The sequence below is a fragment of the Amphiprion ocellaris genome, chromosome 23 (genome assembly GCF_022539595.1).
Source record: "Amphiprion ocellaris isolate individual 3 ecotype Okinawa chromosome 23, ASM2253959v1, whole genome shotgun sequence".
Classification (NCBI taxonomy): Eukaryota; Metazoa; Chordata; class Actinopteri; family Pomacentridae; genus Amphiprion; species Amphiprion ocellaris.
The window spans coordinates 12,383,683-12,401,683 of NC_072788.1; the positions used below are offsets into that span (position 1 = coordinate 12,383,683).

At 38.5% G+C, this 18,001-nt stretch overlaps 2 protein-coding genes across 2 annotated transcripts; both read left to right on the plus strand.

Moving 5' to 3' along the window:
• The first annotated feature begins 1,428 nt into the window (after window positions 1-1,428).
• LOC118470034 (uncharacterized) lies at window positions 1,429-4,900 on the plus strand. Its single transcript, XM_035946483.2, has 2 exons — window positions 1,429-1,782; window positions 2,799-4,900. Exons 1-2 carry the CDS (start codon window positions 1,450-1,452, stop codon window positions 4,113-4,115), a joined length of 1,650 nt encoding a protein of 549 aa, XP_035802376.2. The 5' UTR covers window positions 1,429-1,449; the 3' UTR covers window positions 4,116-4,900.
• Window positions 4,901-4,977: 77 nt separating this feature from the next.
• coro2ab (coronin 2Ab) lies at window positions 4,978-17,997 on the plus strand. Its single transcript, XM_055007709.1, has 14 exons — window positions 4,978-5,188; window positions 7,704-7,904; window positions 9,084-9,200; window positions 9,295-9,444; window positions 11,159-11,359; window positions 11,437-11,553; window positions 12,245-12,349; window positions 12,485-12,581; window positions 14,761-14,876; window positions 14,963-15,053; window positions 15,137-15,297; window positions 16,477-16,644; window positions 16,757-16,825; window positions 16,910-17,997. Exons 1-14 carry the CDS (start codon window positions 5,174-5,176, stop codon window positions 16,973-16,975), a joined length of 1,674 nt encoding a protein of 557 aa, XP_054863684.1. The 5' UTR covers window positions 4,978-5,173; the 3' UTR covers window positions 16,976-17,997.
• The last annotated feature ends 4 nt before the right edge of the window (window positions 17,998-18,001 follow it).

Sequence of the window (18,001 nt, forward strand, 5' to 3'; positions counted from 1 at the left end):
AGTGTGAATTTGCATTAGTTGCTAATTTAAATCTAAATTTATTTTAAATTGTAACATGTCATCTCAGGGAACGTTCAAGGACCTTAGATCAAATCAACATTAAAAGCTATACAGTTTTTAGTTGGGTCATCAGCCAACAGCCTTCTTCTGAATATTGACTGTATTTACTGCATTTAATGTGTTCTCCACTGTCAAAATAAGAGACTGTTAGTTATATGAATGTGATGAAACCACAGCGAGGAACAGAGTTGAATTAAGTGGTTGAAAGAAGATTCACAGCCAGTAGATATGCAGTTGTTCTCTGATGTGTGAGCATTTTTCATTTCTGTGAAACTTCCATCTTAATACTAAGACTAAAAGAAAATTTAAAAAGAGTTGCCAATACCAAACATTAGCAATAATTATTCCAAACATTTGCAATAATTAAGCTTACTAAAAGTACTAGCAGTTTAAACAGAAAAAATAAAATTGATTATTTAAAAGCAATTGAATAAAGGATTGCCTGTCTTGAGATTATTTTTAAAAATGGCTACATTTTGATGAATCAAAGGACTTATACTGATATATTCTGCTTCTTGCCTATATTGAATTACTATAAAATAACACGGTTGGCTGTTCTTTTCTTATGCTATCCTCTTGTGTGACAGGTGCAGGTACATTTCTACCACCTCCGAGGATTGCAGATGTCTGGCACCATTACTTAGCCTTGCGAGTAGCACCTACTGTGGATTGTAAGCTAGTTAGCTGGACAAGGTAACATTTGCAGCTCACATTACAGCGATAAACAATGTTAAACACATTCCTTACTTTCTGGTTATTTTTGTTTGGTTATTCAGCCACAACACCAGCACGACTGCACCTTTTCCAAGTGGCACCAGTACAAATCTAGTTTGACCTTCTTCCGCCACTTTGAGAAGGGCGTCGTCCATTATCTGATGTTCATTTTGGCTTTTTATGCTGGTATCACTGATCAAATTTGATTCTTCTTGATTTGTTTTTTCACCTCTGACTGAACTTACTGTACAGCTTGTTAACTGATTAATCTTTCTAAATTCCTAGTGCAGGGTGCAACCTCTACGTAATCCAGTGCAAAAGTTAAACATCTTCAACATACTTGAGGCTAATTCCAGGCTGAAATGGTTAATAGAGTTAACAGAGGTTCTTATAGGAAAGATCAGAGATGTGGTTGATTCACATACAATCACATGAACGTCTATGCAGCTGTTCAATACATTCTGGCAGCAAGATGTGGTGTTTCAAGAGATACGGTATCATGTCATTTGCTCCTCATTTGTATCAAGCTGAGGTATCAACTACTTTATGCAAAAACAGGGCATCCCCTCACAACCTCCCTCCCAATAACCTTCTAAACTTTTCTCCTATAAGAAACAGTTTCCAAACGAGTGCATTTGTTTTCTCTTCAGATCAAACCTCACAGTTCATTTGAAGATGGCAGCACTACACATGTGGTGTTCCTGGCCTGTTATTCCTCTTCTCCTCCTCCTGTCCATCGCACCCATGTTGGCTGAAGTGGTGAACTCAATGTCAGACTGTGACCACTTTCTTCTTGAGGAAACACCACCGCAGATCCCAGGTGTCTTGGAGGATGGGAAAATCCTGAACCAGAACCGGTACAAGCCCATTTGCCAAACTTACAGGAACAAGAGAAGGTTTGTGACGCTGTACGACATCAAGAACAAGATCCCAGTGTTTTCTGCTTACAAGTACAGAGGAGTCGAAGGAAAAGGGAGACCTAAAAAACACTGGAAGATAGAACCACAGGTAGGTGTCTTAACATTTCATTTTTGGTTACTAATATAGTCACATCCATGATTCAAGTGTGATGACCAGGTTAGTTCCGGTGCCAGGACTAGTATCAGAGCTACTGAGGGCCCCTTTGCTTTTGGATTACAAACAAATCTAAAGGAGTCGGAAAACGACGGCGAAGGATTTTCCAACAGTCTCAGTATGTAGACAATCAAAAGGCGACTTCCTATGGCGTGAAAGTTTATAAGAATGACCCTTTTCAACCTTTCTGTTTCAATAACGCTGCACAATCTGACAACTTTGAAAGCAACAATAACTCCAAGTGCAACAAAACAACAAAAAATTGTTGTATGAGCACATAAGAAATAGAACAATGGAGGTTTGTTATATGTTGAATTTTACATTGAAGAGTGCAATAGAGAGAAGACTGCAATTTTGCAATGACATTGAGAGGGAAGAAAAATGGCACTTGCTGAGTTCAGTCAGCAGTTTTTCAGAAGCATCTACCCTCTATTCTGAACTGCCCGAGGTTCTACAGTTGGGGCTCGGAACAAGCATAAAGGTTCAGGCCGCACTTAAATGAGCTGTAGATTTTGCTGCACTGGATTGTTCACTTGAAAAATGCCAAATAGTGAATGAAAACAAGTCTGTTTCACCTTTAGACACCTGGCCAGTCACAGTACTGAAATACTTATGAATGATACCTTATGTATCAGACCATCCGACTGGCAGTTCGAACAAACCATGAATCCCATTTATGAACAAACTATCACCCCCATGCTCAAGATTTAATAAAGAGTGTAAAGCAAAGACTGTACATTCCGTTTCCAAAGACAAAAACATGTATTTAGTGTTAAAATAATGTTGATGCACAGACTCCACGATGGCTCAAACTACTCTGTGGTTCAACTGTTCCTACTCCAGTGGTGAATTTTGAAAACGCCCACACACTCTTACAGTGTAATAAAACACTGGCGTTTATACTGTTTTGTTATTCACTGCAACACTTCTCTACCTTTATCTCTTTACAGCTTGAGAATGAACTTGTTAACAAGAACATGATGGGCAAACACAAACAGACGTCCTACAATCACCAGGCTGTTGACACTGATTTCAGAAGCAATGGGATGTTCGACAGAGGTCACATAATTCCCAGTTCTTATGCCAGCACGGAAAACGACAAGCGGTCGACGTTCACCTTGACCAACATTGTTCCACAAGCAAGTTCGTTCAACAAGGGCAGCTGGAGCAGGATGGAGAGCTGCATCCGATGTGTGATGGATAAATACTGCACCAACAGCAGCGGCTTCACTGAAGGCTTCGTGGTAACTGGAGCACAGCCGAGCTTCAGCAACATCCTCAACAACAGGGTCAACATTCCCTCCATGCTCTGGACGGCTTTCTGCTGCTACAGCACCAACATGGAGGCCTGGATAGCGAGCGCTCACTGGGGCAACAACGTTCCCGATGACGCTAAAAACAAACATCTGCAGGCAAAGACGCTGGCGGAGCTTCATGACCTGCTGAGGACCAAAGACTCAGAGTTCACAGTGTTTCCTGGAGCTCAGTGTCCTCTGCACACAACTGTCGCCGAGTTCTACCCCCAGGGCAACAAATGCCACTGCCCATCCAGTGGCTCATCTGCTCTTCATAGTTCAACATCTGGTCCTCACAGTTCAACATCTGCCCCCCTCAGCCCTACATCTGCTCCCCACAGTTCAACATCTACCCCTCAAACTTCAACATCTGCATCTTACAGCTCTACAGCTGCCCTTCAAACTTCAACATCTGCCCTTCAAACTTCAACATCTTCCCCCCACACGTCAACATCTGCCCCTCAACCTTCAACATCTGCCCCAAACAGTTCAACATTTACCACTCAAACTTCAACATCTGCCCCAAACAGTTCAACATTTACCACTCAAACTTCAACATCTGCCCCAAACAGTTCAACATTTACCACTCAAACTTCAACATCTGCATCTTACAGCTCAACATCTGCCTCTCAAACTTTAACATCTTCCCCCCACAGTTCAACATCTGTCTCTCAAACTTCAACATCTGCATCTTTCAGCTCTACATCTGCCGCTCAAACTTCAACATCTTCCCCCCACAGTTCAACATCTACCCCTCAAACTTCCATATCTCAATCTTACAGCTCTACAGTTGCCTGTCAAACTGCTACATCTGCCCCTCACAGTTCCAGAGCTGTACCTCAGAGCTCTACACTTGCCCCTTACACCTCTACAACTGGTCCTCACACCACATCTGTCCCTCTCACTTACACATCTGTTTGTCTTACTGCAACATCTACTCCTCAAACTGCACATCTGCCCCTCAAACTTTAACTGCTGCCCTTACCATTTCAATATCTGTCTCTTAAACTTCATTATCTGCCCCTTCCACTTCAACATCTGCCCCACACAGTTATACATTTGCTTCTCTTATTGCAACATCTGCCCCTCAAATTTAAACATCCGTTCATCTAACTGCAACATCTGCCCCATACATTTCAAAATCTGCCCCTCAAACTTCCATGTGCCCCTAAAACTTCAAGATGTACCTCTCAAACTTAAACACATGAATCAAAAAATGCAAGTGAAGCAATTCCTTTCAAATATACCAGTAATACTGTAGATCAGGAATATATTTTAAAAACAAAAACATTCCAATATTTTTCATAAAGCTTTCATTTCATGGTTTGTTCGAACTTGTAGTGTTGTTTCAGCAAACGCTGTTCAGTTTTATATATTTGTGAACTCATACTACATTGTTTAATCTGACTCTGCACAAACAGAAACGTGGGATCCATTTCGACCTTAAATGTGACTTCAGTCAAATACCACTTAGAAGCAGATGTTATGAAACCTGCCTGTGATGAGGAAATGATCCCAAAGCCAAGTCCAATTAATAATAGTTAAAGATAAAATCATAATAGTAAAACAGTGGCGTCTTAATCATTTAGAGCTGCAGCTGCACGTGATTTCCAGACTTCTTCATACTTCTTTTTTATCTACATTGTCCGCAAAAGATTTACAGACATCAGTGGCGTCGTCTTGGTGCTCGGAGCTGTGTCTTTGTGTAAACGTGTGCGTCAGTCATATCGGATTGTGGAGGGGTGTTTGTGCGCGAGCAGCCGTGCATAAACAGCTCGGCTAATGTGGAAGCAGAGGCTAGATGTCAATGATCAGGAGTGAACACACACTCAGAGGTGGATGAAGTCAGAAGTCAGCAGGACTGTCGACTCAGAACACCTCAGTTTGTAGAAAATGGTGAATTAGTCTCCTAGTTATATTAGCTGGAGATTCAGGTGGCAGGCGGATGTCTTAAGCTGTGTGGTGGCAACAGTATAACTAGCAGTAACAGCAGAAGTTTGTTTGCAGGAGGCTGAGCCAGTGATTCCTACATGACGGTATCTAAGGTAAGAAAATATTACTTTAATCAAGTTTTTAGGAAAATGTTAAACCTGTAGTAGAGACTCAGTAATAAAGAAATAATATAAGTAAAGGAAAATTTGTGCATGTATGTCTTTGGATAAACTGGTATACAAGATTAGAGATATTTACCACAATTCCTATGATGTTTCAGTTTAAAATATAATCAAATATTCATGAATTGAAGAGAGTTCTGTAGTCATAAGACTGATTTTACTGTGTAGTGACGTATAAATTCGACCTGGAAGTTTAATAGAAGTTAAAGAACATAAAGAATACTCAAGCACCTTGAAGTATTCATTCTCTCTCAGTGAGCTAGAAGATGAGGCTGGCATCTAACTCTGTCTGTCAGGTAAATATGAAGCTGTAGCTAGCAGCTGGTTAGCTTAGCTTAGCATCAACACTGTGAAACACTCATCTAAACAGGCAGAAATCTGATCTTGAGCAGCCACAGTAAAGGTCAGAGGTCAAGAAGGAATTAGTAACAACAAAGAGCGAGCATGTAACCTGTAAATATTTAAAAGGGACAAACATGCTGCCGTGGATGATGGATCTATGTGTGTGTGTGTGTGTGTGTGTGAATGTGTATGAATGATTAAAAAGTTAAGTTATTGAAGAAATTGATTTATTATTGATAAGATTATGGAAGCCAGTAATAACAGCTGAGTGCATTATTGATTAGATGAGATAATGCAGCTGCTGAATTTCCACAGCGCTATTATGAGATTATGTCGACCTGACGCACGCACGCGCACACCCACCCACGCACACACACGCTTGCGACTTCTGAAAGGATGTGTTTCCATCCCTTCAGAAGACACTACCTTGAGTTACATACTTTTAACCAAACCCAAACCAAACTTCATCTTCACTTTAATCTTAATCAGATCTTAACTTAATCTTCTTCAACTTAAACCTCACGTGAACAGCCTGGTCAAGATGCGTTAAAAGTCAGTCGTCACGATTGACAGAGTTTCCAGACGCCTTCAGTCTGCACACGAAGTTACAGAAACACAACAGTCAGAATGTTATTAATATATAAAGTATGGAAATTGAATTTGTTTACATATTTATCTTACAAAAACAACAACAAAAAAATGGATTCGACAAGTACCAACAGGTGTTACCACTACTGGGGAAAAAAAAGCAGCACCTCTATGGACACTTTGCAACTTATATTCTTAATTTGTTCCCATACTTTCCCCTCTGCTCTGTGTAAACACTGCCTGCAGTTATGCAGAAAATAATTTTTGTCATACGACTGTTGGTCGCAGTTGAGTCACCTGTGGGTTCACAGTTGCGCCAACATGCACATATTTTTATTTTATTTTTTTACTGAATTTGATTCATGCAAAGAGTTTATCAAGTTGGTTCAGTTTAAATATCAGGATTAAATAGACCTATTTTTTTTTTTAAATCACTATTTTAAGCTTGGATTGAAAAACTGTGAGTTTGAAAGATGTCATTTTTTAAAAAGAAATCACCAAAATTACACCATTTGTCAAGTAGTAGTTCCAACAGTTCTTAGATAAATCCAATCTGATGTGTGGTTCTGTTGGGAAACTCAACCATAAACCAAAATTGAGATATTTCATCAGACTCACTTAATTCTACATGTTATATTTAAAACATTGCAAAAAATAAACCGTTTGTACTAAGCAGATTCTGTAAAAAACTAAAATTCTGCAACACTCAGTGCAAAGGTGAAGCCATTCGTGATTCAGCTGTGACCAACAGTGATGTGATGAAAATTCAGGGACTTTTCAGCTGAACTGTAGGCAGTGTGTACACAGAGAAGATAGAAGACAACTACGGAAACAAATTTCAAATGCAAGTAGTAAAATAGCTATTGCATGTACATCCCCTATTTTTACAGTATTGGTAACAACTGTGGGCACTTTAAAAATTGTGTAGATTTGGAACTTTTTCAGTTCCAGTTTTTGTAAAATAAATTATCAATGAAACTGAACTTTCAAATTTTTTGTCCTTTTTTGATTTATCATATAACTGTGTTAAACTGCACAGAAGACATTTCTGAGTTTTTTTAAAAATCGTTTTTCATGGTTGTTCTGTTTCTATAGATGTCCAGTATTTTATACAATGACAAATGAGCCCGCAGTAAGGAAAAATGTGACAGGGGCAAAGAAAATGCCTTGAAACTGCTTTGTATTCAGACAGTTAATATAATCTTAACCTATCTAAGCTTAACCCTACCTTATCTTAACCTTAGACTAAACCTTAACCTTACACTAACCTTAGTCAAACCTGAATGTGACCATTACCAAAACAGTATCTGAACCCTACCTTAACCTAAATGATTAACATTAACTTGTTTTTTTGCCCTCATTATATAACAGATTTATGTCCTCATAACATGACTAATACAAATACAGACACTTCTCTTTGTTTCCTATTATTTATTTCCATCTGATAATTTAAGCTATGAAAAGCAAAAATCTCAAACCCGCTAACCTTCCTCCTGTGGCGTTTCCTGCCCTCCAGATGTCGTGGCGTTCGTCTTTCCACTGCTCCAAGTTTCGTCATGTTTTCGGAAAACCCGCCACCAAGGAGCACAGTTATGACGGGGTGCCAATCACACGCAGCGTCCATGACAACCACTACTGCTCAGCCAACCCCTGCTTCATCGCCGTGGTGACCGAGTGTGCCGGGGGCGGGTCTTTCCTGGTTCTGCCCATCCATCATGTTTGTGGGCCTTTCCCATTTCAATATTAAAACCCTATTGCTTCCTTTTTGAGACTTAGATGAGAAGTTTCTGCTGAGGAAATACGAATCCGGCAAGTGGCTAGTTTAGCTTAGCTAAAAGCTAGCCAAAACCCATTTTACCATCTTCGGCTAATAAAATATATTGAAGCAATGTGGATTAAAAATTCAGTGTAAAATAGCGAGTTTTAAAGATGCCTGTAGGGTTCTTGACACATTGGGAGCTCAGTCCAGCCCAGAAATCTTCAGATTGTAACCTAGTAATTGTTCCACTTTGACGTTATTTCACAGTAAAACGAATATAAAATATGAGACACTGCATCCAAGGTAAAGAAACGTCATCCAACTGCAACATTATTATCACAGTGAGTTAAAAGTGAGATTTACATGTTAAAATGTTCCTTTGATGTTTTCATAGAATGTAGAAATCCCTTTAAATATTCTATGAGAAGAGATGCAGGTGATGGTCAGGAAAAAATAAGTTTCCCCATAAAGTCCCAAAACACAACACCCAAAATTAATTAGCAATAATCAGAGTAATTCTGCTGCCAATGTAGTTAACAAAGTAACGTCTTAGTATCTTATAATGAAACAATAAAATGTGTTTTCATGGTTACTCAGCGACCTGTTGTCTGTTTAGTTATTTTAATAATTACAGATATCACGCTCTATATGCAGTTATGTACACAGTGATGTCACTGCTGTGTGACAGTAAAATATATGTTTTTTTTGCAATAGAACATTTAACGTGACAGAAAAAATATTTTATTAACCAGATCAGACTTCTACAAAGAGTAAAATAACATTCTGGTTTTGTTCAACTCTATCATATCAGTTTTAAGCACTGTAACACATAATCACAATGATTATTAAACACTTGGAGCCATAGCCTTGGATGGCTGGGCTTAAACAACACCACTGCTTTTTACCATTCTAGTTTAAGCTAGTTGGTTGTCAACTGTAGTTTCATATTTAACTTATAACCATGAATTCTTTGCAAGAGAGCTAATACACATAGAACTTTTCCTTTCATTGTGTTGGTTTTCTGTTTAAAAAAATGTAATTTGGTGCTACTTAAACTTTTATATTTTATTAAAAAATCCAGGTTTTTTTGTGCAGGTGAGTGCCCAGTAGGTAAAATGTCGTCATGCCGTGTCTCAGACAGGCAGGGTTGACCCTCAGCACCCGAGGGTGTGTGGTCACAGAGCCAGAGTCCTGGACGTCAAGTGGAACCCATTCGACGATCACTGCATCGCCTCGTGCTCTGAAGACTGCACTGTATGTCATCCTCTGTGTTTATGCCAAAATTTGATGCTGAGGTTTGGTTTAATGCTGGTAAATGTATTAGTAATAGTGTATGTGTTGGTTGCAGGTGAAGATCTGGGACATACCGGTCTGTGGCGTCCAACAGAACCTCACCAAGGCCAGGAAGACTCTGATGGGTCACTCCAGGAGGGTGGCTCTGATTGAGTGGCATCCAACCGCCGAGAACCTGCTGCTGAGCTCCGCCTATGACTACAAGGTCAAAGACATCAACTGAAAACTACATTTTTTGTCAGGACTGATGTACAAATCAGAACTTTTGTTATATTTAACCCTATTTTGGACACTACAGTACCATCATCATTTACTATTTATATTCCAATCATGAAATGGCACACTGTAACACATGGGAACATTTAGTGAGGCAAAATAAGTCTGAAATGCTGTTCAATTTCAACATGAAGGCAACAGGAAAGTAGCTGTAACTTTGCACATATAAAAACAACATATTTTCAAACATCAAATTCTACTGCTTGAAAACTAGCCTTGTGTTGAAAAATGTGCACTTTTTTCCATTTTCATGTGCAAATAATGAAAACTGGCCACTGCTGTAGCCATTTAATTATTTGGATCTGCTGGAAACTATTTTGTCTGCATCGTCACCAAATGCAACTGTTTTGGGGGATATATTGAACCCTTAAAATTGCTTCTTAAGTAAGACGTTTTACTGTGGGTGAAAATACAAAAATTAACGGGTCTGATAAAATATGAAATTCTCACAAGTCTGGCAAAATATTTTACAGAAGTTCATTTTGGGTCCCAAATAACAAATAAGTAAACTCAGAACAAAACCTCAGATGGCGGAGCAACATATTTCCTAAACTAAGCCTGAACTGACACCCTCTGACCTGAAGTAGTCTATTTATTTGTCTAGTTCTTAAAATGCACACTAATCGATTGCACACACTTAGCCACTGTTTTCTTGGAACATGGAGAAAAAATAAAACAGCCGAATATGTCAAAACGGAAGGTCCTGAACAGTGTCTGCATTACAGGACCAAACATCATCCAACTCTGGTGCATATATTTGCTAACCTACATTTCTGGCACACGTTGGCATCTAGAATTAAACCAATAATGGGCTAAAATGGGCACAGCATTAGTCATTCTAACAGGAATTTCAGAATTATACCACTGTTTAAATAAACTATATTGCTTTAAGTACCTGGGTGACTACAATTAAAGGGTTATTGAACAGATAGAGCAGACAGAGGCCCAGACTCTCTGTCAAGCAACCACAACACGGCACAAAATTCCAAAAAAATGTAGCCAACTACTTCAAAAGTATCGAAAAGATACACAAAACACATAAGTTAATACAAAATAGATGTAAAACTACTGCAAGCAGGGCTAAAACTGACTGCAAGGAGATCCAAAAGAATCACAAAGACATGTACAAAGTCAGCAAATATGCAAAACTCAGTGTTGGTAGTAGTTAATTTTTTCTGGGTGATTCTCTGTAAGGCCCATGGTCACTTTGCACTCCAAAAATAATAACATGAATTAAAAAGCACAAAATTTAAACCGATTCCCACGTACTACAAGGGAATGTAACCCTGAAAATATTCATAATATGAACACAACATTTTGCATGAAGTTTCCATTAAAAAACAGACCAGTACTTTGACTTTAATACTGTAAATACATTTTGCTGCTAATACTTATGTATTTTTACTGAAATAGAATTAATAGTAATGGAGTATTTTTACGTCACTATATTACTACTTTTGCACAACTAAAGCATCTCAATATTTCTTCTATCTTTATATATATTATTAAACTAAGACACTGACAGAGATTTTACAATTAAACCCAGCAGGTGTAAAATAGTAGCCATCAGCTTGGTGTTTCGGTGTGTTCACGTAAACTCACCCTGCAGAACTGGCTTGACTTTGTCCCTGGTATCGTTCCAGGTCCTGCTCTGGGATGTTTCCCAGGCAGGTGCTGTAATCAGGCAGCCGGTCCGGGTGGTGCTGATGCCCGTCCACCACCGCTACCCGTCCGAGGCGCTGCTCCTGTCGGTCAGCTTCAACACCGATGGCAGCAGGCTGGCGGTCACATCCAAAGACAGACGGGTTCGAGTCCTGGACCCACGGACGGGAAAGATTTTACAGGTGTGTTTTTGAAGTGTTTATTTGCTCTGACTGTGTGGGCCTGTGGATTTGCAGTCATGCTACTAATGTTCCTGCAGGTGTCCAGCGGTAAGTCGCACAGGGCCAACAAAGTTTTATACATTGGAGCCTTAAAGATGCTTCTGTCCACTGGCAGCTCACCCTGGAACCACAGACAGATCGTCCTCTGGGACCCTGTAAGACACATTTTCTCCCTTTATCTTTAATCTGATCATTTTTTTTGACCTTGTTTAATATACAATGACCAGCATCATCATGCAGCATTGTTTGGATGTGGCGGGACATAAAAATATGTATGAAAAACAGATTAAACTGGACTACTGCTGCATAAAGTGGTACAGAGCTGGACTGATTAAGTTGCATCATGTTTAGTGGATTTATTAAACAACAGATTCAAAGTACTAAATCTCTATACTGAGAGTGGTATGTTTGTCTTTCGGTAAAACTGAAACATTACTGGTTAGTTGCTTGCTGGTCAGTTAAAAGCCGAAGAAGCAGCACAGCTTAAGGCCAGTGAAAATTGCTATTATTGCAGGGATTAAAGAAATCTGTAGCCCAAAGTCTAGTTTGTGCATCTAGGCACCTGTTTTTATGCAGATTTTCAATTTGTGCATAAGAAACTCCAAATGGAAATGATGAAAATATGAAAAAAAATAAGATCAGAATAGGTGATAATGGAAAAGTTGCTTTTTTCTGCCATTATTTAATAGACCAGAATAGACAATTAAAGCTGCCACCTATCTGAACTAACTCAGAATATTATTTAGCATTTTATTTTGTACATTTTTTTCCAAACTGTGTTTCCAGTTTGCTGCTACATTTGACAGCAACTTCTTTTTCATTTTGTCTGCATGTATTTGTGAGCAGGATGACTTATCTGAGCCTCTGTATGAAGAAGACCTGGACGGTTCTGCAGGAGTTCTCTTCCCGTTCTACGACCCGGACACACACATGCTGTACCTGGCTGGAAAGGTATAAAACTACATTTACTCATTTTGCACTTTGGACTATTTCCTTGCAGCTGTTTGGGTTTGAAAGGGACAAACCAATCTTAAGTAGCTGAAATTAGGTTAAGTCTCACAATAAGTGTTGTCTTTGTGTTTGCAGGGTGATGGAAACATCCGGTACTACGAGGTGAGCGCTGAGAAACCTTACATCAGCTTCCTGACGGAGTACAGGTCCCTGCTGCCACAGAAAGGACTTGGTAGGATCAACAAACACATCGACAAATGGATTAACCCACGCACACCCACAACTGTTGACAAAACAAAATGTAGTAAGATCTACGGTACATTAAAAATGACACTAGCAAAGAAAGCAATCAGATTTAACCTCAAACACAGCCTCCATCAGTTTTTTACCTGCAGCAGTACTTAATGTATAATAAAGACCAACTTAGCCACTTTGAGCCAACTGTACCAATATGTATTTTACACAAAAAGTGCTACCTTTGACTGTAGCTCTACAAATAAAACAGATCAACTTTATTTACCCATACTTATTTCAAAAGAAAAACCCGCGGAAGCATGCTGTTTAAGCACTTACTTTACAAAAAAGACCAATTTGGCTAGGTGTAATGACATGCGTTTTAAACAGAAAGAGATAACTGCGTCTTTTTGTAGCAGCACCTGCTTTAGCCCAGCTTAGTTAACTTTAGCATTAACGGCACACATAATTCAAAAAAAGCTAAACTTTAGTTATCTGTACCAATATTTACTACAGAAAAGGACAAAACTTAACCAAACTGTACCAATACTTTATTTAGAAAATAACAAATTTTAATCAAGTGTACCAATGTGCACTTCAGAGGAAAAAGTGCTAACTTCAGCTAGCTGTACCAGTACTTGTTTTAGCACAACTTGGTTAACTTAATGAACCATGTAGCTCTACAAATAATTCAAATATCTAATTTACTTCTATATACCAATACTTAATACAAAAAGACCCAATTAAACAAGCTGTAGATATACTTATTTTAAAAAAGACTTACTTGACTAGTTGTACCGAGATGTGTGTTAGACAGAAAGCATTAACTTTGGCTAGCCGTGTTTCAGCGCAACTTGGCTAACTTGAATAACTTTATCAACAAAAAGCATTAACATTGGCTAGCTAGCAACACCAGTACTTGTTTCAGCCAAACTTGATTAACCCTGTTAAATTTAGTTCCAAGTAGTTCTTCAAATAATTGAAAAACGATAAACTTTAGTTACCTTTTCCAGTTGGTACAGAAAAGGGCCAACTTTAGCTAACTGTGCCGATACACACTTTTGACAAAAGTACTCACTTTAGCATGGTGTACAGTACTTGTTTTATCCCAACATAGAACTAATTCTAGCATCTTAAGTAGCTCCACAAATACTGTAAAAAAAAAAAGTACTTTAGTTATATGTGCCAATACTTTTTACTAAAAAGACCCACTTAAAGAAGAACCAACTACTTTTGAAAAAGACCATGTTTAGCCAACTGTACTAGTCCTGTATGTGCTAGTTTTAAACCACCTTAGCAAATTTACATCTAAGCTGTTGTATAACATACAGCAAGTTTTAGGAAAACAACTTTAGTTATCAAAGAAGGTTAAAAATAGATGTACAAACCATTAACACAGCCAGTATCCTGTATACTACAATACAGGTCTGTACCTACAGTCTATGGTCTGTACACTCCTTACAGCATTAGACTGCTTAGCTTGTGTGTTCTATGCTTAAAGAGAACCGTTTTTTGTCTAAGAGGGTAGTTGGGCATCACGGGACACAGTCTTTGCATTTAGTATTATCAAAATCAAAATTAATGTTGCAGACATCCTGTTTGTTTGGAGCTGCATGGACCCTGGGCATTTAAAACTTCAAAAGAAACTGGCTGTAATCAGAAGTGTCCAACTTCACACTTCAGCATAGTTTAGACTCTGCACTGCACCGGTTTTATTTTTGGTAATCTGAAAAACAATTTGTGAAAACTCAAATATTCCTGACCACACAAACAGGCAAAGTTATGAGTTGGCTTCTCAGAAAGTTTACAGTTAGACTAATGTCAATGGCGTCCTACACTGCAAGCTTTATCTGAGCATCCAAGCAGCCAAATGTAACTTGATTTAAACAGTCACTCAGGATATATTTGATTTTCATAAGCATATATTTATATACACTCTACTTAGATACATTTAAGTTGATAGATGACACTAAATAAAACCTTAAAAATTACTTGTATGAAACATCCTTAATCTGTATCTTGTGCTGTCAAGTCCTAATTTCCTCTTGAACACGAGCAGAAAACGCATATTTGCAATTAACATGATCAGGCAAAAATATGACATAACTTTTGTTTGGTTATATTAGGATCTTGTCTGCATGCAGGTCCCTCTCTTTTGACCTCTAAACTCACTACAGGTGTGATGCCAAAACGTGGCCTGGATGTATGTGCCTGTGAGGTTTTCCGGTTTTATCGTCTAATCACCATCAAAGACCTGGTGGAGCCGCTGTCAATGATTGTACCACGGAAACAGGTGAGCGTTGACCTCGCTTTTCTTACTCTGCTGAGATACCTAATAGTAAGGGCAGAAAAAACAGGGGTTCCTTCCCATCCTTCCAGTCAGGAACCTTCCAAGAGGATCTATACCCGATGACAGCTGGAAACCAGGCAGCCATGACGGCTCAGGAGTGGCTCTTGGGAATCAACAGGGGTCAGTAGTCCACCTGTCTTCAATCCTCAATCTCATATGTGATCCACCACAACCACCACCAGTTTCTTACATCCCTCCACCAGGCCCAGTGCCGATGTCCCTGAAGCCTGGGACTCGAGTAGCCAACCCTTACCCAGAAACCCAGGCTGAGAGGGGGCTGGTGAGGCAGCTGAGCTCCCTCCGGTTCCAGATGGGTCCAGCTGGTGGCGCTGTGATGGGGACAGACCTGGACTTTATAGAGCAGGTAGAATGCAGTAAATGTGATCCATGAATATACATGATTTTAAAGATTGTTTTACATGAAATTCTGAAAACTAACCATTCACAGATCTACACTGGATCTTATTCCTTTGGAAGCAATGACCGATTGGTTTGTCATATTTTATACAATCTAGAAAACACACTCTTTAAAAGCGAAAATGCAATTACTTGTCAAAATAATCCTCTAATTTAGTTTTGTTGTAACTTTTTATATTCTTGCAGAGCGAGAACGTTTTTAGCGTGCATTGGCAACAATGTCGACTGCACCATGCGGGAGCTGTAACTATCCTGATTTTAACTTAGAAAGATCAAACACTTAGATTTTTTTATTATTATTTTTTTATTTTTTTATTTATTTATAAGTTTATTGTTTGGTTCAGGAGATTTTTATGACTGGATCTGTGAATCCTCCATACTAAAATAAGATTAAAAAAGAATAAAGTAAATTAAAGGCAATTCTTTTGCCAAATATCGCTCAGAAAAATTAATTTACACCACGAGAAATGCAGTGCTCAGTACAAAAAATGGTAAGATATAAGCACAATACATTACTGAAAATAGAATAAGTAGGCTAAAATAAGGGACAGAATAGAAAATTAATAAATACTGGCAATTATACTGAGGAAGTAAAGTAATATCACACACAATAAATATGGTTTGGAAATTGAAATTGGAATATTACATGTTAAAAATGTCGTACATAAGTGAAATACTGGACATTTAATTAAAGTATTATTCTAATAATTATTAATAAAATATTTTATCAAAATATTGCAGCTGAAAAATGAAATTTTTGATAATACATAAAGATATACAATAAGACATGCTGTAAGAGGAAAATATCAAATATTGCAGATTACACTGACATGTTATGAAAGTGAAATTTGCATTTAATTAAAATACTGCACATGTAAGTTAAATATTAGATTTGAAACTGATCTCACACAAATTATTGAGAAGAGTAATATTGCAAAAAATACTGCAAATCATCAAGATATTATCAAATTATCTGGGCCGAACAACATCCCACACTAGATTTTTCTTCTGATTGTCTGAATGGCTAGAACAATCTGTTCCAATTACCGTTTTCAGATGATGTTGAAAACTTGAGAACCTTTCCTTCAAGTTCTGTCTGGTGGTTTTGCTGCCGTTCTCTGTTCAGGCCTTCCTGGAGGAGCAGCTGGCTTACCAGGACGCCAAATACCCCAGAGATGTGAGCGATCTGTCGGGCTGGCAGCCAGACGAGACCCAGATCCCGCTGTGGACCTACTGCTGCACCCCACACTGTTGCGAACCTGCCGAGAGGCCGCCGCCGACCACCGAGAGCGAGGTCAGACGAGAAATCTTTCGTACAAGAGAATAATGGACGTCTGAGATCACTGTGGACCAAGTTTCTCCTCCTTCTCCCTTCCTGGCTCATCCCAGGTTCCTTTGTGTTTCAGCTGCTGCAGGCATTTTACAGACAGCAGGATGAGATTCGAGGCCTGAGGGAAGAGCTCAACCAGAAAGATGTTAGTATACAAACAGTGTGACTTCAGAGTGTCATAAAAACTAATGCACCACATTTTAGTGTTTCTGTTGTTTCCGCTCTGCAGGTGAGGATCGCTCAGCTGGAGATGGAGATTAAAAACACCAGAAACAACATGAGGGCCACCTTTTGACTCAACTGCTGCAATAAACCATCATTTCCAACCAATAAAAAGACACACAGCTGATCTCTCTACATGGCTATTACAGTGGTTTCATACAAAAGCTCACTGATTCACAATTCTACTACAATGTGTAGGTTGTAACAAACAAAACTTTCATTGTAGAGTTTCTCCATGAAGATATTGGGTGATTTGGTTTGAAAAATTAACAAAAAAGATTAAATTTATCTAAAAATTTGTAGAAAGCTGCAATTGTCTCACATTTTTAGACCAGATACACCCCGAATCTCTACAACATGCAAGGTTAACCTGATCCATAGAGACACAACATTAACTGGTGACTGTAGATGTATAAAACTGTGCAGAACCAAAAATATTTAGTATATTCTAATAGAGATCAAGAAATGATTCTGATGTCAGCAATCAAATATCTATCTAGGAAATTGTTCCATAAAGAACCTATATTTGCAAAAGTTTTGTGGAGCAAGAATTATGGCACCAAAGGAACCATTTTTTTGATCGGTTCTTTGAGGCACCTTTAGGGGTTTTTAAATGACCTCTTGCCAACAGGTTCTTTGTGGAACTAGTCTGATTCAACAGACTGTGGTTATAAGGGCGTTTTCTAGATCCCCTTAACTGCAGGAAACAACAACCTACAGGCAGCAACCTACATGAAGAAAATTAAAATTCATTCCCTGGATGTTTGGAATTGCTTTAACATTTTGTTTTTTTTTGTAGCAGAATGATGTGCAGCAGAGGGTTCTACACAGCACTGATGGATGGTCTGTCAATGCAAGACTGTTGTACAACTGTTCTTTAGTGTCATCACAGCAAAGAATAGTTTTTGGTTCAAGTCAGCATTTTTACTTTCTTAGTACAGCCCCAACTGAAGAAAAAAATATTTGCAGCAGCAAATGGTATTCAGGACACATTCTGATGTTCAAAACCTGCGGAAAAAAAAGTTTGATACCCGATAACCTCATAAATCTATTTTTTGGAGCAGATGGGAATTTTTTTTTTTTTTTTTTTTTTTTTTAA